This window comes from Puntigrus tetrazona, chromosome 4 (genome assembly GCF_018831695.1).
Source record: "Puntigrus tetrazona isolate hp1 chromosome 4, ASM1883169v1, whole genome shotgun sequence".
Lineage (NCBI taxonomy): Eukaryota > Metazoa > Chordata > Actinopteri > Cypriniformes > Cyprinidae > Puntigrus > Puntigrus tetrazona.
Genome location: NC_056702.1, coordinates 7,532,912 through 7,558,489, shown reverse-complemented (window position 1 = coordinate 7,558,489; position 25,578 = coordinate 7,532,912). Strand labels below are relative to the sequence as shown.

The 25,578-nt window shown below is 38.6% G+C and overlaps 1 protein-coding gene across 5 annotated transcripts; it reads right to left on the bottom strand.

Annotated features, from left to right (window-relative positions):
• ube2h (ubiquitin-conjugating enzyme E2H (UBC8 homolog, yeast)) lies at nucleotides 1-25,578 on the bottom strand. 5 transcript variants are annotated; one of them, XR_006250664.1, is made up of 9 exons: nucleotides 25,290-25,570; nucleotides 7,623-7,699; nucleotides 6,407-6,481; nucleotides 5,937-5,976; nucleotides 5,394-5,446; nucleotides 4,496-4,624; nucleotides 3,167-3,382; nucleotides 825-843; nucleotides 1-674 (listed from the first exon to the last, which is right to left on the bottom strand). XR_006250664.1 is itself a non-coding variant. In XM_043237151.1 (7 exons), the coding sequence occupies exons 1-7, from the start codon at nucleotides 25,340-25,342 to the stop codon at nucleotides 3,258-3,260; spliced, it is 552 nt and encodes a 183-aa protein (XP_043093086.1). In that variant the 5' UTR covers nucleotides 25,343-25,570; the 3' UTR covers nucleotides 1-3,257. The 5 variants fall into 5 exon arrangements, 2 of the variants coding, with proteins under 2 accessions (XP_043093086.1, XP_043093087.1); XR_006250663.1 differs by having other exon boundaries at nucleotides 825-3,382; XR_006250662.1 differs by having other exon boundaries at nucleotides 1-843.

The following is a 25,578-nucleotide window of genomic DNA, read 5'->3' as shown; positions in this document are numbered from 1 at the left end:
TTTGTACACATATTTAATATTTTATTAAAAAAGAAGTTATTACAGTTTACTGTACACAGCTATTTAAGAGATTATAATCCTATAGATAAAGAGCATTTGTCCTTTGTGACAGGCATGCCCACTTCACAATGCAAAAGAAAAAAAGAAAAAAGAAAAAAAAAAAGAAATGGCAAAAATAGAGTGTAAGATTAATGGATAAGGAAAGAAAAGGGGCAAGTTACCATAATACCTGGGATTAAAAAAAAAAAAAAAAAAAAAAAAAAAAAAAAAGTAGTAAAATAAATTGTATTTTTTTTAAATCAGCGTATCACACACTAGGTACTAGATACAGATACTATTAAAAAAAAATCCATGCTGTGTGCCCACATAAGCCCCATGTCTGAGCACCCTCTTGAAGCACAGGTATAAGGGACTAAAGGAGTGGACAGCCAGGACTGAACTAGACTGGACTCTACACCGGACGCATGCAAAGTGCACTGGAGAGTTCAACACAGATTCGAGAGACGCGATGCCATTGGCTGAGAGGGCCAGCAGGCGGAGCCTCTGAGGCCACGGCAGCAGCCGGAAGACAGGTCTCTTCTTCCTCTCTCTGGCTCTCAGGCAAACAAACAGCTGGAGACCACAACATTAATAACTGCTGTCCCCTGGATGTGCGCGTGTGTAAGCACTGGGGGCTTATGGGTGCAAAACACAAAGGACACACTGTAATAATTTATTTCACCCCACCCACTAAAATAAAATAAAATTTAATAATAATAATAATAATAATAATAGTAATTATAATAACTCCCTTCAATCCCAAACACATTTTTAGCATGTATTACCTGCTCCAGATGGGCATCTCTGTTATTGACATGGGGGGAAAAAACAGGAATCCAAAAATTAGTAAATGAATTCTCACCAAAACAAAATAGTAAAAGTTGAATTTCTAATTATAATGGAAGCACACTTATACATGTTTATTTGAGATTCTCAGACTCTTTAGTCATTTTACTCTGACAGGAGTTAAAAACAAAAAGGAAAAATATATAGTTCAAACTAAATGTCCATATTTTGTCTCTCATATTGAAGTCCTGGTATCAAAAAAAAAAAAAAAAAAAAATGAAGCAGAAATGAAATAGAGAAGCGGAGTTTGTTGGGGACGTGTGTTGCTGGGCATGGCAAAATGTTTACCATAACAACCAAACCGCAGCAGAGAAGCATGTCTGAAAGATGTGAAACAAAGCCGCCTCTAAAAGTATGCAGTCTCTCTTCTTGTAAGATAACAACTTTATACAATACTGCATATCAGTGGTGTTTCTCTTCTTTTTCCTCAAAAACATGAACAGATTTAGACTCAAAACTGAGACTCTTTTTCCATTGCACAATGTGGCCAATTCTCGACTCGGGCTGTAACAACATCAAATGTTTAGCCCGTAAAAAAAACATCGATTAAATGAGAAAAGAAAAAGCTGAGAGTGTAAAAAAGCCACTCCACTGGGGGGGAAAAAACCGAAACAAAAACAAAAAAACCCCAAGCAGCTCCGGATCAAATCACACGAGCTGGACTGAAACACCTCCCCTTATGCCATTTCGTTGGGGTCGACGTCCGTTTTTCTCTACACTTCAACCCCGTTTCATTTACATGTTGGACGATGAATGGATCTGCAAGTGCATTCAGAATGCGAGATTTGTGAGAATACTGCAAAAACACACACACACACACACACACACACACACACACACAAACTAAATCTGGTTCTTCATGGTACCAACATGCCACTGATGATATCTGCAGATGTTGAAATTCAAAGCTTTTTATACAGAGGTTCTCTGCCCGTTTCCACACCGTCAAGGCCAACACTCTCCCTCTTACTCTTAAAGTCGTTCCGAGGCAGATCTTAGCAAATGGGATCCTTCGGATAATATCTGTATTCGGACAAGCAGGTTACAAAACCTAAATCCATATGAACATCTAATTTTGATTTCACCACCCAGTAAAACTAGATCTACATGAGGTCAAACGACAGCTATCATAGTTATGCACAAGCAATAGGAAAAGATGATGAACTCTACAAATGTTAGTAAAAATCGTATTTTTTTGTCTCTTTTCTCTTTAAGGTTTCTTCTAGGCTAGACCAACAAGTCCTACACGACCACTTCCAAATGTACAAAAAAAGATGCTCGTAAATAGGGAGAGGGTGCGAGACAGAAAGAGGAAAAAAAAGACAAACACTCTGTGCATACATTGTTGGTACAAAATAAACGATTTGTGCTCCATAAAGCAGGACAGTCACTTCCTGGTCGCTTTTTTTTTTTTTGAAGGTCACCGTGGAAGCGTAGAGTCGTGTTTGGTGCTGCGGCGCTTCCACAACGAGGGAACGAAAGCCAGAGACATCGAGCTAGTGGAAAAGTTGAGCTTCGGTGTGCTAGCCTCTACATCTACATCCTCTTTAAAAAGACGCTCGAGGAACTTAAAGGGAGTCGTATCGAGATTTTCCGCTGGCGCTGTATCATGGGCTCGTTCGGCGAAAATCCTGGCGATTGCTTTAACGTACAGCGTGGAAACTTCCCCCGAATAAAAAGACGAGTTCCTCCGTTGAGCGTTTTTAATCTTAAAACAGCTGTTTAAAGAGAAAACAAACAAATCAAGAGTAAAATAAGGGGGACAACCAGGGAAGCGACGATAATGACTTGCGTTGGGAAGGTGGATGGAAGTAACGGGGCAAAACGTGTCCGATCCAACTGCAACAACTCCACCCGGGGACCGTCCTGGCAAAAGATCTAAGCCGAGGGGATTCATGTATCAGAGCATCACGGACACAACTCTCAGTACGTTAGTAACTTCACAAGGGGACAAAAAAAAAGGGCACCCCCGTTTAAATACAGCCTCTGTCCGGGCAGTCTGCGTCGGGAAAGGTGGACTGGGGAGGCGATGGCATGCATTCCAGCTACGCAGCTACCAACGTGGAGTCGAGGGGGAAAACTACAAGCTTTTCTTTTGTCGGGTGATGGAGAGAGCGAGTGAGAGAGTGAAAGAGAGGAAAAAAAAAATAACCCCCACCAAGAAGTAGAGATAGAACATCTAGAGAGGGTGCCGTATTCATCATCAATGCTAGATATCCATAAAAATCCTGGTTTAGTAATAATAACGATAAAAAAAAAAAAAAAAAAAAAAAAAAATCACCTTGTTTAAATATGAATCTTTTATAGTCTGCTTCGCATGGTTAGGAAATAATATAGTCTCTGTTGTAAAGGGGAGAAACTGTCACCCTTAACTACAACTCCATGTCCTGAGCTTCGTCCTCTGAAAAGTCGGACATGGAGCTTTCTGAAGAGGAGTCGCCCGCTCCTTCCTCCTGCTCCTTCAGAGCCTCCTCTGTTGCATATTTCTGGATGTATTCTGAATAGAAATGGGCATAGAAAGAGACGGATGGGGAGAATATGTTAGACGTAGACAAATGTCTTCAGCGTGACACGATTCTTCAGAAATCATACGCTAGTTTGGTGCTCAACGAAACATGCGTTACGATCAGTGTTAAACCTTTATGAACATCTTTACGGTCACACTTAAAATTTAATAATATAAAAATGTAATGTTAACATTAGGAAAAATTAACAACTGTCCAATCAGTTAGAATGAGTCATAAGACAAGAAAGGGTCATGAAACTAACAAAAACCACTGAAATATCCAGCTTGTTGCTTAGATATACTATAAAAATACATGCTGGTAAACACTGTTATTTGGCTGTTGTTAATATTAAGTGTCTTAACTTCTGGCAGAAACAGAATTTAAAAAGTTGTGACTGATAGAACTTTTACTTTATGCTTTTCAGGCCGAGGTCAAGTAGAGCACCTTTCAGCAAATAACATTTATGTGAACAGAACATTTGCATACGCTGCACAGCACACACACTGCGAAAGGCTTCTAGTACGCTGCTATTCCAAACACACTCTTTCAGGGCTCACAGCACATTGAGGGCATGCCCTCATATGAGGACACCGGGACTAAAAGCATGTTTATTATGCATTTCGAGAGTCATTATATATTATTATGAAACTCTTGTCAATTACTACTCACATTATTACACTTCTTTTTTCATATGTTGCCGCAGAAACACATTAATACGCAAGTTAATTTCTTATATAGATATACTGTATATAATGAGAAAACTCATTTATGACCATTCTACACGCATTACATGCCAATGGTAAATGGGAAAAATGGTGCATCGAATAAATCTGTTATAGAAAATATCTTTACACAAACTTTGGCAAAACAAAAAATCAATGCTTTGAATATGCATGTTCATTCGTGTCTTTACATTATTTTTTTCCTGAGTATATTATATTCTAAGCAATGTAAAGACATTAAAATTTATATATTTTTTTTTCTAAAACTTTTATCGGGTTAAGAGCACTTTTATCGGGTTAAGACATGTAAAACTGACGTGAAACGTGGTGTAAACCAGGATGTCAAGATGGATGTTAAATGATTGCAACTCTTTAAATCACCTTTGATTTTCTGTTTGTAGTCCTCTGGCCGGTGTAGGTACATGGCTGCGGCGTCTCCGTTCAGAGGGTCGATGGGGTTCGGGTAGGCCAGCAACTGTGGCAAAAACGACTCGAAGATATTGGTGAGATCTGTGAGGGGAGACAAAGAGAGGAAGCAGCCTTTAATACAGGAGCAGAGCAAAAGTCTTATGAGCCCTACGTGCAGCACAAAATGGAGGATTTGTGTTGAGTGACATGATTATGGCCTAATCTCCCTTTCGGTGTGGGGGCTGTGGACATAGATCTCTCTTTCTCTTTTTCTCTCGAAGGCTGCACTGTATGTTCTAGCTGTCACTCTATTACACAAACACAACCTGGTCAATGGCGTAAAGCAGCTGAGTACATCTAAACCAAACACGAGGATGAAGAGTCAGCCGGTCACTTTTATACAATAAAATCTAAAATAAAATTAAATCATTTGGATCTAGTTAGGGGGGGTGGGAACAGGGTGATGGTTCAGTGCAAAAAGTATTTGGTTAAACCAATACATTTATATACAACACAACACATTCAAACACACAACATAGACAGCACTGAATAAAAGACCATGTCACCATATAGGAAAATTGCAATTATTGTATCGTTATAAACATAAAAACAGATGGTGTTGTGAATGATAACTGGCAGGATGAGGCCACTTAAGTGTTGTTGTTTAGGGGAGCTGATGCTGTTTTCTGACCTTGCAGGTATTAGCTCATTCAGAGAGGGTAAGAGGATTACAGTGCACCACGATCCTGTCTAAAGGGCTGGAGACTTTATTCTACTTCTCAGGCAGCATCAGTGTAAGTCATGAGAGTTCATTCTCAATGTTAATGAAAGCTAAAACATGCACAACGACCACGCTCGCATATATACGTACCATAAAGAGCGGTCCATGTCTGGTTGATCACATCTAAACACACGGTCCCTGACCTGGACAAAGAATAACAGTCTTGTCACGGCAGGAAATATGACCAAAATTAACATCATGTATTGTTTTACTCCTATGACACGCCATCACATTATTATACTTCCACTTTTGCAGGATAGTATTATCGGTTACATTTTCCAGATATGCAAACTTTTTAAATAACATTTTGTTGTACACCTGTAGAGGTGGATTAAGAAATAACAATATTCACAAAACTAATGTATGGCTTTGAAAGACGGTGCATAAATAGTTTGAAAACTTTTTGATCAAAGTCTGAAAGACCACATGTTTGAAACGCATGGGAAAGAGCAAGAGCAGCATGAACATACTTCAAAACATCTTCATGCTCCGCAGAAGTCTATAAGAAATCTATAAAAGTTTTTTTTAATTACGTAAAATACATCATTAAAAAGTCTAACATTGTCCTCAGAGCACATTGAAAGGCAATAAAAAAAAAAAAATAAAAATCTAATTCAGACCAAAGACACTTACGCTTCATCGATGTTCGGATGAAAAATCTTATTCATAAATCCTGTAGAGAGATAGAAGAAAAAAAATGGAGTGAGATTAAAGATATAAATAAAACATTCAGTAGCATCGCTTAATGAATTCATAACTTTTTTTTCTTTACAATGCATTAATGAAAATAGAAGGGTTTGTGCTTAATTGTTTAAAAAAAAAAAAAAGTCAAACATCTTAATGGTTTTAGACACTAACGGCAGCCTTGGATTGCACAACAGGCTATTGCTAACCTTTCTCTAATCACGCCATCTTTACAGACCATTAAAATTAAATCTTTACATCACAGCAAAGTCGTGTGCTTTTTTCACATTTCACACCTCAAGTGTGACCGTCTGAATGTACTCTGCCCATCAATTCACAACCACACCGACGTGTGTGTGATTTTTAGCACAGCTAACACTCAGCGGGCACTTCTGGACACATGCATAGTAATACTGTACCTATAGAGGGAGATTTGAAGGGGTATTTGTCTGGAAGATCTACTCGCACCTTCCATACACCCCCTTCATATGGTGCTGATGGAGAAAACAGAAAGAGACACAATTCAAGAAACAATTCACGTCTGCTCTAGCATGAAACGGAGACTTTGAGAAGACGAGCGATAATCGTATAATTCAAACTAAACATGACTAAGCGTAGAGTGACAGCGTGTGGGAGGAACCGTAACACTTAATTAGATGATTATGAATTATATGTGGAGCGACACGCGTGTGGGTGTGTACACATGTGGAAGGGAAGCCGCGCTGCTGGCCTCGTGTGATACGGGGTATGGTGCAACGTGTGCTCGCTCCAAGAATAGCCCTTTGCAATCTGACCCCTGTGGTCAGTCGCTCAAACTGCGAAAAGGTAAAGCCCAGCCGCAGATAAGACCCGCTCCTACCTCTCGAAGCGGAGAGATGAAGGATTATTATCCATAAAAAGCAGAAGATATGATAATTAAAAATGGGTCGCGAGCTGTTAACAACGAGGTTATGTCCCAAACCAGGAGTGGTGCACGTTTAAATATGCAAAAGTGTCATGATTGCTTCATGTGATAGCTAGGTGAAGAAGTCTAATGAGACGCTGTCAATGTCACGAAACATGTCATGACAAGTCCGGCTCGGATTTCACCACCTTTAGAAAGTAGTACGTGTGGTTGATAATAATAATAATAATAATAATAATAATAATAATAATCTCATTTCACCACCTTTAAAAAGTAGTACTGTGTTAATAATAATAATAATAATAACAACAACAACAAAATCTAAATCAATTAGGATAGTAGCTGCCTTTGATTTTTTGTAACAAATAAAAGTGACGTGATTTTTTATTATAATTAAATACAACCGTCAAAACTGTAGTATGAAGAAAAACAAATGAAAACGAAAATTAGTATTTTTCTTTTGACATTCTTATTTTTGCATTACAATTATGACAATTACCCTTATTAAAAACTGTAATCATAATAAGAAACATTTTTTTTTCCTGTTATGCATTAAGGAATTCCCCCAGTTCAAATTATTCTATTATAAGTACACTTTTATAGTATGATACATTTTTCATACCATAAAATGTACTTTTTGCAATGCAGTAATGAGAATTAGGTGAGGGAGGTCAAGTGAGATGCGTAATGCTTTCATGAGGTGTGTAAAAAAGTATAAAAAAAACACTTACTTCCTTGTGGTCCATAAAACTTCACTACAAATTCATTGAGTCCACTCAGGATTGTGACTTCATGTTTACTCTCGATGCTAAGAAAGGCTGTTAAGGCAAATTCAAGAGCTTTGATAGCGACCGTGATCAATTTACAAAAGCAAAAGACAAGCAATAAAATTCACAATTCGTTTACGGAAAATACTTTAGAGGAAAAAGCTCTAGTAAGATCAAGTAAGATGCGCCCATTCAAATCAAAATGTGCACCAAAATGACCTTTCAACCCGCAAAGAGAGCAGATTTACACCAACAGATCAATCTCCCAAGCCGAGATTCTCCCTTGGCCTTTATTCTTTGACCATCAATAATTATCAAGAGGTTCAGCTCAGGAGATCGGATGGCAAAAACACAATCCGTGGGTCTGACCCGCAGCTCTCCGACTGATGCACACAGGGCATCAGGGCAACTCAATACGACACTACCGTCATTAGCTATGGTTGTCAGGCCGTCACTTCTCATATTGCTGGCGCAGAGAGCAGAAGTCAGACCCTCGCTGAGCAAGACAATACAAGCTCACCGCCACACCGAGACCATAACGGAGAGCCGACGCTCTCAAAGACTCACATGCAGTCTGCCATCTCGGCTTGAACGCAACACGCATCCAAAACGCAATTCTCAAGCTGACTTCGCTATGGTTTTAATTGAATGAGTTACCGATGCTATCGCGTGTGTGTGTGTGTGTGTGTGTGTCATGCGTCAGCTGTTGTGTAGGCTGCACTGTGACTCAAACCGTACACTCACGCTGCCCAGACTGGCTCATGAAGGCAAACATGTTTACGGTCCGTCGAAACGGCGATGTGTCCTGCGACTCGTGTGAGAGTTAACCAGTCGAGCGCTCGTCTCTGGGGCGCCTGTATCAACTGATGATTCTGGGCTCTACTCGGAAACAGAGCTGTCAATTTCAAGCGGTCGCCTTTAAACATCTGCTTGAGAGAGACTGAAGGGCTCCCGGGAGAGGTGTGGAGGCCGCTCCGTGTCAGATTATCCTTCATTGTGGCTTTTTGACGCCAGAGTCTCAAGTTACATCAACTGAATCACTGTAATTACACAGAGATTTATCACTAAAATCTGACATTGTGGAGCCAATGAATTGTGCATTTTTTTTGATGTACAATTCATTGGCTCCACAATGTCAGATTTTGGCAGGTTGAGGAATCATTTAACAAAATTGAACCAAAAAAAAAAAAAAACATGTGCGTGTGGGTGTATGTGTAATTATATATATAAATATATTACACATAATGCATGTATGTATTGTATTTATTAGTAAAATTATTTCTTTTTATTTACTAAATTGATAATCCACTCCTTTATTTTCTTATTCCCGCTAGTCCACCACAGTGATTCAAGCGAGCCAGACTGACAGAGGTTGAGTGCGACAGAGAGAGGGATAGTGTTTTCTTTTTCAAGACACCAGCTGGCTTCTTCGTCAGTTGTAGCTCTAAGAGGCTGTGGTCACCAAGGTGTTAAACATCAAGGGTTTATTTTAGGCTGTGAAGCATCTGCAGAGGCTGAGAGAATAGTGGAAGCACCCAGCAAGAGTGCGTTTCGGCACAATGCGTTCGTGCTTTCACGTTCACTAATCCAAATCTGAACAAACGCAGAACCATCATTAGCTGCTTATCCAGGATACAAACGTGACCCTGAAGACTGGACTGGTGACTCATGTATAATAAAACACAAATTTCACACACCTTTTTTTTTAACACATGAGATCAGATTCCATTGAGGTAGGAATGTTGCTGTTGGGCAGCCTATACAGGTTGCTCTCGACTAGACTCGTGAGATTTAAAAAAAAAAAAAAAGGAGAGTGTGTGTGGAGCTTCAGCAGACCTGTTAAAGAATCTGTGCCCATTTTTGTGATCATGAGAACTCCAGCGGAGAAGCACCACACTGAGCTGTCTGGCTGTGCCCAATGACACGTGGGACTACTTTTCGCCTGTATATTAAGCCTCTTTTGGATAGACACAAAAGCAATTGCTCATGCATGTACAGACACACACACTCAAAAAAGCAGAAGCCTGGAGGCTGCAGGGGTTTTTCTCTGTTCCTTATGCCTTTAAGGCATGCCTGCTGTTTTCCTTCATCCTGAAGACTACACAGGAAGAGACGGATTTATACTAAAAATACAGGTTATATTCTACTCCACCATCTTTTGAGAGTCATTTATCAGCACTGTATTAAAACCTCTATTGATTTGATAATTCAATTTTCTTTCAATTCTTCGTCTAGGCACGTGTTTCTCCTCTGAGGCATCGGTGACACAGATTTAAAATAGATTATTATTAACTGTCCAGAAATCTTATACGCATTAAAGAAACGGTTCGGTCATTATCTTTTCATCCTCAAGTCACCCCAATAATTGTTTTTTTCCAGTGCGGAACACAAAAGGAAATATTTAGTAGATTGTTTAAAGTGCCTTTTTCCATATAACAAAACAGGTTGGTAAATTTGACTCAAAGCGGAAGGATGAACAATGCAGTCTATAGGATTAGAAATTCTAATACAAGTCTTTTGAAGCAGCTTTGAGTCAGAAAGAGACAATGAGTCATCATTTATGACAAATTTCAACATTTTTTGAAGCTAGACAGCACCAGTCCTCCCTGTTCACTTTTATTCTTTTTGAAAAAAGCGGTGTTAACATTCTTCAAAACATCTCCTTTTGCAATCCACTGAAGTCATTAATGAAAATGAAATCTATTAAAAACTTTGTAGCTTTTTAAAAAACTCTGACATAAAATTAAAACTAATATTAGATAAATACACTTGTTTTTCAAAAGTATTACTATAAAAAAAACTAGTGCATATTGCAAAATTACTAATATAAATTAAATAATTAAAATCTAAATATAAATTATTGCTTAACTTCCAATGATTGACTGCAATTAATTGCATCCAAAAGAAAAGAAGTTTATTTGCATTGTTTGTGTGTACTGTGTTTATCATGTATATAAAAACCCAAACAGTATATATTTTATATGTATAGATTTATATTAATATAATTTATTTTACATACATTTAATATAAAAACATAATGTTTCTGAAATATATAAACATGCATGTGTATTTCTATATAACTAATAAATATTATTAACACACACACACACACACACACATTATGTAAACAAAAACTTGTATTTGATGCAATTAATCATGTGACAGCACTAACATAAATATATAACATAAATACACATTAAAAAAAACAGCAAAATCACTACCACAAACTAAAATTAAATGGCAAACCAAAAATAAGTAAGCGACGAAAATAAATCTCTGAAGTTTAATTTCTGGGTCTACTTCTGAAGTTCTTACAAAGCGAAACCACACTGTGCTTTTCCATCACAGCAGTGATGCATCCCTTCCCCAAACATACGGGCCAAAAAAATGCTTTGACGGCGTCTGATATTGTTCAGCGCACATAACCTTTAGCGAAATTCTCATGAACAAGGGTTTAACTGCAGCCCACGGCTGAAATCCGGCTGCTGACAAAGCAACCCAAATGCGTTCTCTTCTCACAAGACGCTGTCTTGACACCCACCTGTTTTCACCCATCTCAACGCTCCCTTCCCCCTTCAATGGATTTGTATGGATTAAGCCATAATCTACAGGAGACCCTTGGGCCAGTGTTCCTTTGCGCACATGTATAATCTAATCATACTAAAGAGACTGATCAATCACCGCTCTCAAAAACATCAGATACGTTTATGGATCAAGAGCGAGCAACACTCGTATTAGCACCCAAACAACACACGCTTGGACATGGATTCCTACCAGCTGTTGCGGTTGGTTGCACAATGCCGTCTTATGCACAGATGACTATGAGCGTTTATAAACCTGTGTGAACAAACAGGTCCGGACAAGCACGCAGGTATATGATCTTATAGAAGCTGCCTTCTGCTTTTTGTTTTTTTTTTTTTTTTTAAACCCAAAGGACAAAGACAATTTGTGTAAATGGTCACCCCATGCGGAAGAAAACCACAGGGGGTTCAACTTCTTTTAGAAGTCTGTTGTGAGAAAATAACATACTGGACAGACAAATCAGCGACTAACCCAGTGTGGAAAGAAAGCCATTGAAATTAAGCTTAAATAAACACTTCTCGCGCAGTGAAAACTATGTTGGTCGCTCTGCCAACTTAAAATAAATGAAAAAAATAACCAAAACAAAAGTTCAATTTGCATTATTTATATAACTTTAATGAACCAGTCTGGAAATGTATCACGTCTCAATGGATTTTATTTAACTATAGTAAAACTATTTTACACATTAAAAGTGCTTATTATAATAACAGCACTAAATTATACGTAATTACATGAAACTAACCCTAAACCAATCTCAAATGTTCAACCTAACCATAAAATAAGTAGATGTTAATTAACATGACTATTTTTCTATTAATCTATTTTTATATATAGAATAGTAACCGATCATAAAATTATGCACTTAATTAACTAACTTTAACATAAGTGCTTAATAAGTGTATCAAAAAAAAAAAATATTACTAAAATAAATAAATTAATTAAACGTAGGCCTAGTTCTAGTAAATGTATATTATATTAAATGTTTTTCCTCAGCTTTTCCCAGTAGTCCTACAATTTTTTTCCTCGTCCATTTTGTGTGATCCCCGAGAACGAACATTTTAACTAAAACCAAAACAAAGCTGAAATATAGGTATGCAGACTGTGGAGCGCGTTCTCGGTTATTTAAAAGCGGTTAAAAATTGACAGATGCGGCGCTGAGTCACAGCATGATTCACAGGCTACAATTACAATTAAATCTACCTCTTGCAAAAAAAGACACAAACAAAATAGCCAGGTTTGCCCCCTCCCCGCGGGAGCAAATCCCTCCTGTTCATTCTGGATGGCCAAGGATGAAAACAGCGGGCAGACATCAGCTGCCAAGGCACGGCGGCGTAGCAGCATGTTCTTTCCTGAGACGCATTCATTCATCATTACAGACAAACACAGAGAGGAGGGAATCTTGTTTTCTGACACCTAATGCTAAGGGCTGGCCTTGGGGTGCAGGCAAAATATTTGCCCACTGCCAACAGGGTGGAAAACACTGCCTGCTTGTTAGCCCCACATTATTTACAGACGATTAAAGACAATACATCACTATTCTAATGGCGGGCCGGTCCAGCTCGTGTAAGAGCGTCTGCACAAAGGCTTTGTGGTCTAAAATATTTATGTTCATGCTAAAGGCTGTGGACTTTGTGTGCGAAGAGTTTCTATTTTGTAATCCATTCAGGCACCGCGGTCCACTAACAGTGTGAAGTCTGCTAATGTTGGTTAACTGAAAAAAAACAGCATCTAAAAAACAGACACTCACACGCAAGCTAAATGCGCTCGCTATTTTTATTTCAACCTCATATTAAAAGGTATAACTGTGAGCAAAACCTAACAGCTGGGATTCTCCATGTGCACTTTAAATATAAAGTAACAAGCCCAAAATCAACAATTTTTCAGTGTATTTTCTAATCAGGAAACTTCTGCATACAGCCAGCTAGCTAAATAATAGCTAGCTAGCTAAATAATATTAGCTAACAGTAATAAGCTAGTCTCCTCCTCTATATTATATTCGGTGAATGTTAAAATTATAATAAAGATCATTTATAAATATAACACGCACGTGTGTGCATTTATGTATACACAAACATAATAACATTCATCTGCGACCAGCACTAATATGGATTACTATTAAAATGTCTAAATTTCACCTGAAAAATTTGGCAGAAAGGCAAAGGCGAGTTCCCAGAAGCACTACCCACAAACAGTTCACTTATACTGATGCTAAAGAAAAATAAAATCACTTTAAAACTGATTTTTTTATTTTATTTTATTCATTCCAGAACTGCTGCAGTCTAACAGAAGAGTGACTTTTTGTAAAAAGAGGTGACACCGGTTTTTTTTCCTCTCGTGCTGCCATGCAGTCACAACCACACCATTTCGCTCAAGTTGGGCAGATGAAAGACAGGAAGTGTGGCAGTTTTTCAGTCTGCACGATGCTAAGAGGAAGTACACGGGTTCACTGATGGAGAAATAGACAAGACGCATCTTGAGGTTTAAGATTCCATTCAACCATCTAGCGAATATAGGTCACGATTTCAATCAGGTGAAATGGGGTTAGAAATGCAGATGTCAAACCGAACAGGAAGCCATCTATGGCCAATGCTAGTACCCCTAAAACAACTTCCTATCCTAGTGTAACCTCACACCCTTCCCCAGCTGCCTGGCTCAAAGACACGCTGTGTAAGTCTGCTCTGAAGACTAAAGTTATGCTGTGTGCGGCTTACCTCTGGAGTCACATGCACGAAAGTTGAAGGATTTTTCTCGCACTTGGTTAGATCTCAGAAAGAGATTGGGTGAATTAGTGAAAAGTGTGCATTATTACAGTGACCATTCCTGCGCAACAGCAAAACACGCTGAAGTCTCCCTTCCCTTGTCCTAACTCTCTCCATTAGGGCTCTACTTAATTCCCTAATTAGCTAGCCCTCATTTGATCAGCAGGCACACGCACAGCTCCGAGACCGTCTTCATCTCTTCTGGACATCTGCTGCACTCAGACTAAGGCTGGGCAATATATCAAAAATTCATAATTTGGCTGTGATTTGGCTGGTGATAAAGAAATGAAGTAACGTTTTGAATATAGCAATGATTTTACGCATTAATGGCTCCTTGGCCATTATGTTTCTTAAAGACTGTGTAATAAAAAAAAAAAAAAAAGTCTTTCCTTGCAAATTAGTACGCAAGGTTTAATAGCAATTTAGCAAAGTGATATTATATCTATATCTATATATATATATAGTGATAATAGTAACAGTCAAGTGTCATGTAAGTGTTTTTTTTTCCTTAAGATTAGTTGAAACTTTATTTAAATGGAGTTTAACAACATTCTAAAAAAGGAAAACCACACACACTTTAGAACGGTCTTGTTTGTAGAATTAAGCATCTGAAATGTGACAACAATATAAAGAAATCTTTCCTGTTGTGCCCATTTTCTTATACACTATAAATATAAATACACACACTTTATATCACTGTTCATATTTAATGAAAAACAATGTGAAATTATCTTAAAAGCTATATTATATATATATATATATATATATATATATATATATATATATATATATATATATATATATATAAAATAGCACAGCACACCTATATAGGCTATGTGAGTCTCTTGTAGATGCGTGCACTTTTCAGATCAACTCTAGATATGTCTGTTTGCGTTACGTCTCATAAAAGGCATAGTCATATGTAGCCATCTACACTAAGAACTGTTTAATAAACATTATGACACACTTGCGTATTCCCTGCCAACATGCACATCACAAACATTATGCTCTGTGCCAGCATGTCCCATAGTGTGCATTTGTTGATTTGAAAGCGAGCAGCAGCTGCCTGCTTCTATACGTGTGTGTGTGTGTGTGTGTGTGTTTGTGTGTGTGTATGAGAGATCTACCATTCAGTTTCAGTAAAGCACAACCTGGGGCCTAAAACCGTTTATCTGTAAGATAAGCAACCTCTTCTACATCATCTCTTATAGAGAGAGTTGACTAATAACGTAGCAACCCAGGAAACCACAGGAGGATTTTAATACTACTGAGACTTATTTACATTATCAGTGGCATTATGAACTACAGAGGACAAGTGGTTTAGAGAATGAATGGATGGATGGGTCATTGTGAAGTCATATATTGAGTTTTAAATTGAAACTACCCCTAACCAAAAAAAACATCAACAACAGAACAGTGACCAAAGTATAGACGAATCAGTGAGACATACGGCTGAAGGCTGGTATAAATTAAAATTTTAGTTTAACAATAAATTTTATAAATTATTTTTATAAACAATATAGTTTTGGTATTGATTTTAGTACATCAAGTTAAACTAAACAAATTTGAAATGTTTACTTGTAAACAAGATTTATTTATTATTTATTTATACATTTCATTTAACAGTTTTTTAATGGTTTTCGTTAACCATAATCACCCTATTTAATATCTATGTAATATATAATTTAGGCTAATTTATTGTTAAGATAGCAAATTATAAATCACTCTATCATTAAAACAATAATATTTTTGACATTTATATACGATTCCATCTTGGCATAACATAATAAATTCTTTTAAAATGATCCAACAAGTACAAACAGGCAGTATTAATTGTCTGTTTGTGTTTTTTTTTTCCTTTAATGACACTGTCCCTTTCATAAAATCAGCATTTTGGTTTTTTTTTACCTTATTAAGTTAAACCACAGCGGTAGTCTTGATAATCGGTGCTGGTCTCCGAGTCCAGCTGATCTCTGGCCTATCTAGCCAAATGGACGCTGACCTTAAAACCGGCGTGCCATGCCCTCTAAATAAGTGGAGCTGCTGTACAACAGCGCTCTGGGCAGTGACATACATGTGTGTCATTTTACACAGGGTCAAGACCTGGAGCTCAAAAAAAAAACAAAAAAACAACTGAACATAATTGTTTCTGCTGGCAATACTGAAGTAAAAAACTCTATACGCAGATTGTGTTTTCTCACACTAACAACATACGTAAAAACAAAACATTACTTTTAAAACGACTGAAACGTAATTTCAAACAAACACTGAAAGCGTAAAATAAAAAAAAATGGCAATTCAATATTATTATAAACTCTGTAATCATATATAAACAATACATAACTCTGTCTTGCACATGATTCTCTCTGCTGTAACCTTAAAGACAGGAAATGACATCACAGAACCCGACACGACTCACGTTTTCTGCAGTAAAAATGGTTTCAGATGTGCATGTCTGTAGCAGTAGTCTTTTGCAGGAACTAATGCCATGGGGCCTGACAAACCTTCGCTTTTAATCTAACACCAGCAGCCGAGTTCATTACTGTTCTGAATTACGCGAGGTGCACTTTATTGTTCACTGCAGGGGAAACGATTGGTGCTTGGAATCAGCGTTACTTTTTCCTCAAAGCCATTTTCACAGCGACCACACAAATCCTGGTCTCCTTCTAACAACCCAACAGTTCACAAAACATACGCACAATCCTAAAGAAACATACGGCACGCCATCGAGGTTGAGCAGCTGGAAAACGCCAAGGTGAAGCTTTCTGATCTACTGCAGCGCAGGATCCAAATCCGTTTTGATTTTACTTCGTACCAAAGCAGCTAACCTCCCTTCCGACATCACAAGTTTCTTATTCCGAGTGGAATGCTGCAATCTGAAGCGCTCTGTTAGGATGAAAACTCTGATCCCAGAGGCCTGAACATAGACTGTGAATACTGATGGAGAAAAAGAGAGACAGGAAAAGAAAGGCCTCGGCACACTTTACATATCAATGCCTGTCTCAGCCCGCAGTTCAAAGGCAGCAAAATCCAAATTGAAAAACCCTTGTGTGTAAAACTTCAACCTGTGCATTGCCGTGTGTATGACCCGGGAATGTTTGTTGGCACACAACGTACAATTCAACTGCATTTCCACAAAGACCACAAAATTAAACACGACTTGGACTTTCAGGGCTAAAACGTTCATGCCAAATCAACAGAGTTTCTAAACTTTTCGCTAAACATGCGTTTCATGCTAATGACTAATAAATGAGGCCATAAAGTTTACAGTTGAGGCTTCACAAGGCTACGCTGCTATTATGAGTTACAGAATCTCCTGTGAGAGATCTTGATCTCTTTCCTGCTCTCTCAGGGCCAGCTCCTGAGAACACACAAACCAGCCAAAAACCGCCTCTTGCCAGGATCTCAATCACATGCTGTGGCCAAGAGGACCCTGCTCTTATTTCCATAGACAAACAGCAACAAAACAGAGTGCCACAATGAGCTTTCATTGATGTTAGTCTTATCTGATGCTGCCTAAAATGAGTTTATTTTATCCCTCGGCACACTGACCTGCATTGCATTTAGTAGTATTTCCTAAAGCATTTTATTTATTGCAGCAAATACTTTAACAACTAAACTTTATTGCAACATTATAGCTATATATTCAAAATTTACACACACACACACACATATTTATATATCAATAAGTCAATCACATTCAAAATATTTTTTTTGTTTACATGTGTGTACTGAGATATATATATATATATATATATATATATATATATATATATATATATTAAAAATACAAAAACATGCATGCATTTATGAAAAAGTCTTAAATATATTTATATATAATAGAAATAAGAATATAAATATAGAAATGTAAATAAAAAAATGAAAAAGAATTATAGTATGTATATACTAAATATAGTATGATGCAAACCAAAAAATATTTTACTGCTTTAATTGCATCCAATAAGTAAATAAAAAAAAAAAAAAAAAAAAGAAATATATATATATATATATATATATATATATATATATATATATATATATATATATATATATATATACACACACACACACACACACACACACTCTTATAACAATTACTAATATAACAATCAAGCAGCAATAATGCTTTTTTTCTTAATGACAAGATTTGCTGACATAATTTCTATATATTTTTTTTTTCTTTTTCTGGCCACACCAAACTGCTTTCTGTGGGTTGAAAAGGGCAGGGTTCATCAGCATGCAACACACCATGGCTCAAGCAACCATATCACCTGAAACATCCTGCAGCGGCATGATAAAGCGCCTGTGCACTCAGCTGATTACGCCACGACTCATACAAATGCAATATGGTCAAACTTCTCTGTCAAACAAGGGCACCTAAGCTTGACATACATTATACATTAGTAGAGCAAGACAGTCTAATATAGGTCACAAAGATATTCATATACATCAAAGCTAATCTGATTATCTAGTTTCACAGTAGCGATTACATCTGTTTATCTGCAGCTTTTAGATTCGATCTAAAAACAGATAATCGTTGTGTGTTTTGGACCGCTGTAAAACACAACCCTTCTATTCTCAAAAGGGAAAAAAAGCGCACACGCGGCGCAGCCCCAAACATCATCAGACAAAGAGAGGAACTTCAGTCCATCTGTTTTCAGCCCGAGGTTGGCCATGCGTGCAGGAAACTGCAGTGTTATTGTGGGATTACAGAGGGCCTCAAATCTCCCACCGTCAAGGGGCAGACGCATCCACGACCCGACCGCTTGTCCTCCCTGTCCGTCAAACCCACTGTAACAGAAACAATCCTTCACAGTCAACAAACTCATCTACATTTAGATTATTTTTAGATCATTTGAGCTCGCTACAGAAATGAGTCGCATTTGGCATGGAAACTGAAACAAGAGACATTTTTACAAAAATGAAAATTATGTCTTAATTTAGCTACTCAGCCTCACACTAGTCAAAAAAACGTGAAAAATGCAGAACGGTCAGGCTGCTGTTTTCCATACAGTCAAAATGGATGGATAATGCAACTGCAAAGCTCCACGAAAAGACAAATGAATAAATTTTAAGAAAATCAATAAATAAATCAAATTAAAGTAATATAATTTAAAAATATATATTAATATATAAATACTACACAAAAACAACTACAGTAATAATATATACTAAATATATATTTAAAAACATCATATACTGTGCATATTTATGTATATGTAAATACACGCATGCATATATATATGTGTGTGTCTAATTATATATATGAATGACAAAAACTTATTACACTAAAGCCATATATAAGATGGCAAATAAAACAAATTTATTTGCATTGGCAAATTTGTGTTTACGGTTTTACCAAAATTACCTTAATAATTCCCCAGTCCCTGGGAATAAAAGCTTTAGATGCTGACATTGCTAGCTCCATGCTCTACCAGTTGAGCTGCAGGATATCAATCCTTGGTAAACCTGACACCAAGCGTCAACCTTTCAGAGCCATTTAGATTCAACACACATTCCAACAGCAAAAATAGATGCGAATGATGAGGAATATCGAGCCGTCAGACAGGTACTAATACAGCAGCGGCGCAGTCATAAGACTCCACGGGCATGTGAAACCAGGCTGTGGCAGACCGGATGTCAGCGTGTGCACAAAGAGGCCGATCGCACCAGATAAACCCCTCGACTGGTCTTACACACCGGGGCCTCTGTCTCAGCACCACAGGGATCCGATACACTCCACCAAACACAGGGGGCATTTCTAATGTCCCTGGTTTTCCATGCTGGCAAGGGCCCCGGAAAACTTTCGCTGCTCCCTGCATCTTTCCTCAATGTAGCGGAGCCGAACAATGGATGCTGGTACACTAAGAATCCCCCTCCCCCTCGCCGCCACATACATGGTGCTGAAGTGTTATGACAAACCTCCAGGCCGACAACATGACTGAAACACAGCAGTTTAACAACCAACAGCCTCGTACCTCTGAGCTCGCTTCCATTAACAAATCCTGTTTACAAACAGCGACGCCTGGGCATCTCAGAGAAGGTGGGATTGCGTAATCGTCTTTGTAACCAACAGTCAACCTCTGTGTTTTTCCAGGGGTAAAAAAACTCTTATGTGGCCTTTGTTTGCTCGTCTAAAGACCTGGCAGTCAAACAAGTGCATAGAAACGCAAAGCATTCCTGAAGGAGACTAGCTTTCAATTTATAATCCTCCGCTTGTTTCTTAGTAGTCAAGATTAAAGAAGGACAACACAATAGGAACACCTAGATATTTGATGTGTTTGCATATTCAAAGAACATGTAGGATCTGGCAGCGATGCCGGTGGCCATTACGCAGACTATTAAACAGGCCCTAAATGCTTTTATTTGCCAAACTATGGCTCGCAGTGGAAGTAAGTTTACAATAATCCAGCACAAAAGTCCCCTGATTACAGATCAACCAGTTGTGCAAGTAGTCGATGCTTGAACCTGGCACAAGTCACCAAATCAAAACGGGTATGCCTCCTGAATGCTGAACTTAACGTGATACTATGTACAAATGCAGCTTCCAGTACATTTTTTTTTTCTTGGCACAATGAAACGCTGCATGACATGGCATAACAAAACAATTTCGATACTTAATAAGCCACGTAAAGTAGACGTTTGAGCTATTGGGATTGTACTTTGGGAAGGCCTACTCGGCATGACACTACACAAACTCTAACCACTGTTGAGACTAACTGAATATAAGAGATGTTTATTGTGGCTAGTTCAGATTCAGTGTGTTACACAGACAGTGACAAACGCTAAAACCTAATTTAAAAATACATTTTTTAAAGAAAAGTTGCTTGTCCCTGCAAAGCATCATGTGGTTGCTAATGCGTTCTGAATGGCTTATAAGAACATGGCTAGGGTGTTTGCTGGGAGGTTCCTTATTTGCTCTCCCATTTATAAAAGAGGGTGTTTTTAAAATGTCAATTTCAGTTTGAGTAAATAATTCATCTTAAAATATTTTAGCTTTAGTCGGACTGAAATCAGTCCACGCCGAACCGAAAGGTAACGCAATTGTAGCTTGGATTCATCCGTCATGTATATACATAAATTATTAAAAATAAGAACCAAGATGCAACAAATTTAATGTAAGAAAGACACAAATCAAACCTTTTTTGCTACAGTAAGGCTGTTTAATAGTGCGGTTTAAGTCTAAAAAGGAATAATCAAATGCAAAAATAAAACTCTTCATAGCCTTCACTGCATGAATTAAATATAGTGCTTGTTTTTAAAGCTTAACAAGTTATTCAGTCAAGAGCCGTGAGTGATCATCTCATTTCTGTTTGCTATTTGATTAACATAAGTGGCATGAAACATACTTAATCCCTCAAATGGTTGAAAATACACTGTAAAATGTATATAATGGACCACAACTGCACACGTAAACCTTAGTCTTAAATGGATTTATGTCAATTTAACATTTTTACGTTTAGTCATTTAGCAAATGAAAGTCATATTTTACATGATAACCAAGCTCGTTAAATTACTTTTTTTTTTTTTTAAAGCTAGGCCAAATTTCAAGCACAAGGAAATCTATGCAGATCAAAACAACAATAGCAATAAGTTCAGCTAAACTCTGAGGTGTCCAGTGAAATCTTAGTAATGACACAGATTTCATAATGACAAATCATTACACTCAATGGGTAAACTGACCTTGCTAACTAGAGCACTTTGGTTACAGTCGCTCTGGCTAATTAGATCAAGACGTGGTTTGGCAAAGTAAAAAAAAAAAAAAGAGATAAGAACCACTAGAGCTCAGTCCACGCTGATTAAATCAAGAGGTCTCTGAGTTCCAGATTAATAAATTCAAAAGACCTACATGTGAGAAGGCGATGGGCTAAATGAGAAGTGCAACAGATGTTACACAACATATTGACATTATGCTATTGCATGCTGCCCCGTACGAAGCCAACAGCCAGCTTTGACCTGTTCGAACACGTTTCAGAAGTATCTGGTGATGTCAAAGACGGGTCATCGTCGCTGCCTCTCTCGAGCTTAGGAAGCGCTTAAGGCAGCTCTGCGCGGTGAGGTCATTCTGACATTCATTTTGTGAATTCCCAGTTGAGCGTGCTCCAGATCCGCAGCTCTCTGGTGCCTGCAGCAAATCACCGATCGTAACAGCAACTCTGCTGCTTGCCCTTCGTGAGGTGTGCGTTATCCTTCTGCAAACGCAGAAAACGACTTGCGCGTGGAAAGCTCCACATCCCGATTGCAAACACTCGTACCCGAGCAACAGGAGGCACTTCGGAAACCTGCTCCCAGTTGTCACATGTCTGTCGGTTTCCCCCCCGAAGGGAACTGGGTATTTAAGTAGTGTTTTCTCATGGCTGTCAGTGTGTATTCTGGGGGAGGGTGGGCTTCTTTGCATGTGTTTTGCGGTGACAGAAATGCGACAGTCCACCCACCATATTGTTGCATAGCTGTCCTAGTTCCCGTGAATAAATTCACACATGATTAAGCTAATTTAAATGTGACAAACATCACCAAACCCAGCTGTTTCGAGCAATTAGGCTCGTCTCGCTTGCCATTAAATAGTCAGCCAACAGGTAGTCCGGGCGGCCTGGACATTTATAATGGCCCTGTTCATCTCGTGAAAGGTTTGTGGGATCCAGTTGACCAAAATACTACAGGAAGCTAAATGACACCATTACTGTAATTATCTGTGTGTGTGTGTGTTCCACCTCCGAACTTCCTTTAAATACTTTAAGAGGAAACTTTTAGGTCACACTCGCCACCTGTTTGAAGGGCTGTAAAAAACAACAAAAAAAACAGCCATCAGCTGTTTTTAGTTAAAGCCCTCCACCTTTAACCTCTACCCTCGGCTCCAGAAGTGTGTATTGTCTGCACCAATAGCGAAACCAAACAGGTTTCCTTGTGTACTAAGGGTTTATAAACCGATTACTCCATCCCCAAGCTCATAGGGGAATAACATTGCCTTGTTTGCAGAAGTATTGTATTGTAAAAATAACATTTTTGAAAATCTACAAGGTGAATCTCAGCATTATATGATTCGAAGCCTATTTAAAATTGGGCAAAAAGACAAAAGCACAAGACTGTGTACTTTATCGGCTTTAATGAGGGAAAGAACTACAATCCCAAGAAGCGCTGCAAGTGAAAAAAATAACCGTGAATTATTACGCAACTTAAATGTTGTTTCTATGAATAACATATTTCATGTTTATTATAAATTATGCGCATCGAAAAGTGTCATCAATTTGAGACTTTTGCATTTATGTCATTCACAGTGCTTTGTGGGAGTGGGTGGTTCTTTCATCTCGATCAGCTTCGATTGGTGGAGAATGATTAGTAATGTAGGTCTTCCACCAGGTATTCTCCTGACGAACACCATAATTTCATAAATAATGTTAAAATAACGCAAATTTACGGCTTCAACAACACCATTAACAAACTTGTGTTGGGACATCCCAAGTTGAGTGCCGGCTTGCGGACCTTTCCCAATCCCTCTCCCATCTCACCTACTAAATAAAAGGCACAAATGCCAAAACTTAAATGCAAATAACATTTAATTTAACTCGACTGTTGCACTCCATTGATCGCTGGTCACCCATACAAAGAGCACCCCCAGACCTACACTGTTCACACTTCTAGAGAAATTAATGACAAACTAATAATAAGTGTCAATTAATATCATACAAGAAGAGAGTATTTTTAACATTGAAAAAAAAAAAAAAAACACTTCAGCTTTAACTAGGAAACACTGTCACTCAACTCACTGTTTAATCCCACCTACTTGCAGTTTCCGGGTAGTAACAGAGCGGCCAATCATAAGGCTAGTTCCTACTGCTCGAGACAAAAACATAAGGAGACGTTCCCAGAGCCTTTCAGGACTTTGCAAATACCCCAAAGAGCGTTTCATAATTCAGTTTTCCATACACAGGCGCCACAAGCACGCATAAGACAAGCGCTAAGCAGCTCCGAGTCGCGCGAGTCCGCTGAGAAGCAAGGCAACTTTCTCGAGCTCCAAAGCGCTTTCTTTTGTTTAAAACAGCTCGACATCTCCGCGCTTCGTTAAACGATCGCCCAAACGTTTAAAAGGCCGGCGGAACCGCGCGTTCTGGATGCCTAGGCAGACTAAAACCCCATCGAAACACAATGACAGCCCAGCCAAACCACGCCAGGGATAAAAGGGCACGTTGCGCGCATCACGGCCACGACGCTCTCGAGCGAAAGCGGACGAAAAACAACTCCGCAAAACTTTTAGCGTTTGCCTATCGTGTCACGTAAACTAAACGCATTCTTGTAGACCGCATAGGACTTAACATCCGCACCCTGTAGCTGTAGCGACAAGACAACTTGCCACGTTCTTGCTTTAAAATCAGAAAACAGGCTAAATTTCCTGTCAAAAGGTTTAAGCCCCAAACGAGAACATTCGGCCCTAACAAAAGCCAGAAAAAAAACAAAATGGATCCTCTGTGCAAAAGAAAAAGACACTCGGGACAGCGATACGGCACGACGGCGAGCGTTAAGTTTATGTCATTTGTGATTTGTTGTTATTTAAAGAGCGTTTTAAAACGTCTCGATTTAAAAATTAACCATCTGTACGCGAGGGGGGTTTCGGTGCAACGCAATGAAATCCGCGTTAAAATACAGCCAAAAGGCTAACAATCGTCTCTTGTGGTTACAAAACAGCAACAAAAACAATCAACAAATAAATAAATAACTGGCTTGTGAGGTTGTGCTAGCTCGCTAGCAGGCCAAATGCACAGCAACAGCCACTATTTCGTTAAAAAAGCACGTCTAGTCTGGTCAGACATCGCTTAAATGTCGACATCCGATCGGTATCTACGCATATATGCGTTTATATCCTGTGGATGTCAAGCGCTGGTGTGGATTTGAAGGGAAAAGCGATGACAAAACACTCAAAGGACACAGAGCAACATATCTGCTATAAATAATCCTCAACATTTCTGCCTTTGGACGCTGACAACGAACAAATACCGTCGAGAAAACCACCCCAGATTTCTAGGCTGAGTTGTGTTATTCGAGAAATGAACGTTTGTGAATATTGGCTTTGTTGCTGGCCGCACTGACAACCATCAAAACACTTTTGTCGTCAAAAGCTGATCACCATCCAATAAACCATTACACTGGCTTTGACAACTGTTTTTCAGAGCAGACGGCCGCCCGGAACGGTTTTAAAGCAGCAGGAGACGCGTTTTAAGGCCGTTTTCGTGAACGTCGGAGGTATTTGACGGCTACAGCGTTACAGTAATTGCGTTGTTTATATTTTAAAGGATACAGTTTCACCACGTCGGTGTCCATTCGTCTTTTGCCCGGACTTGGAGACGACATCTTTATACACTCCTCTTCCCGATGACCGAAGCTCGAATCTTCTGCGGCTGATTCTCGATCCCTTGGCCTCTACCGAAACTGTATATTTTTGCACATTGGCACACGGCAAGCTGTCGTTCCGAGAGTTTTCGCCCTCCACTTTCTGTCCGCAGCGGATAGTGCTGGTAGTCCTCTGCCCTCACTGCTCTCTCGCAGCTATCTATCCCTCCGCCGATGACGTCATGTCCGCGCGACAA

What these genes read in the sequence shown, in the direction of transcription:
- ube2h (XM_043237151.1), bottom strand. Translation starts at nt 25,342, where the DNA reads ATGTCGTCTCCAAGTCCGGGCAAAAGACGAATGGACACCGACGTGGTG. An exon ending in GACACCGACGTGGTGAAACT is followed by an intron (nt 7,700 to 25,289) that starts GTATCCTTTAAA and finishes AGCCTTTCTTAG; the next exon opens with CATCGAGAGTAAACATGAAG. An exon ending in CATCCGAACATCGATGAAGC is followed by an intron (nt 5,447 to 5,936) that starts GTAAGTGTCTTT and finishes TTCTTTGTCCAG; the next exon opens with GTCAGGGACCGTGTGTTTAG.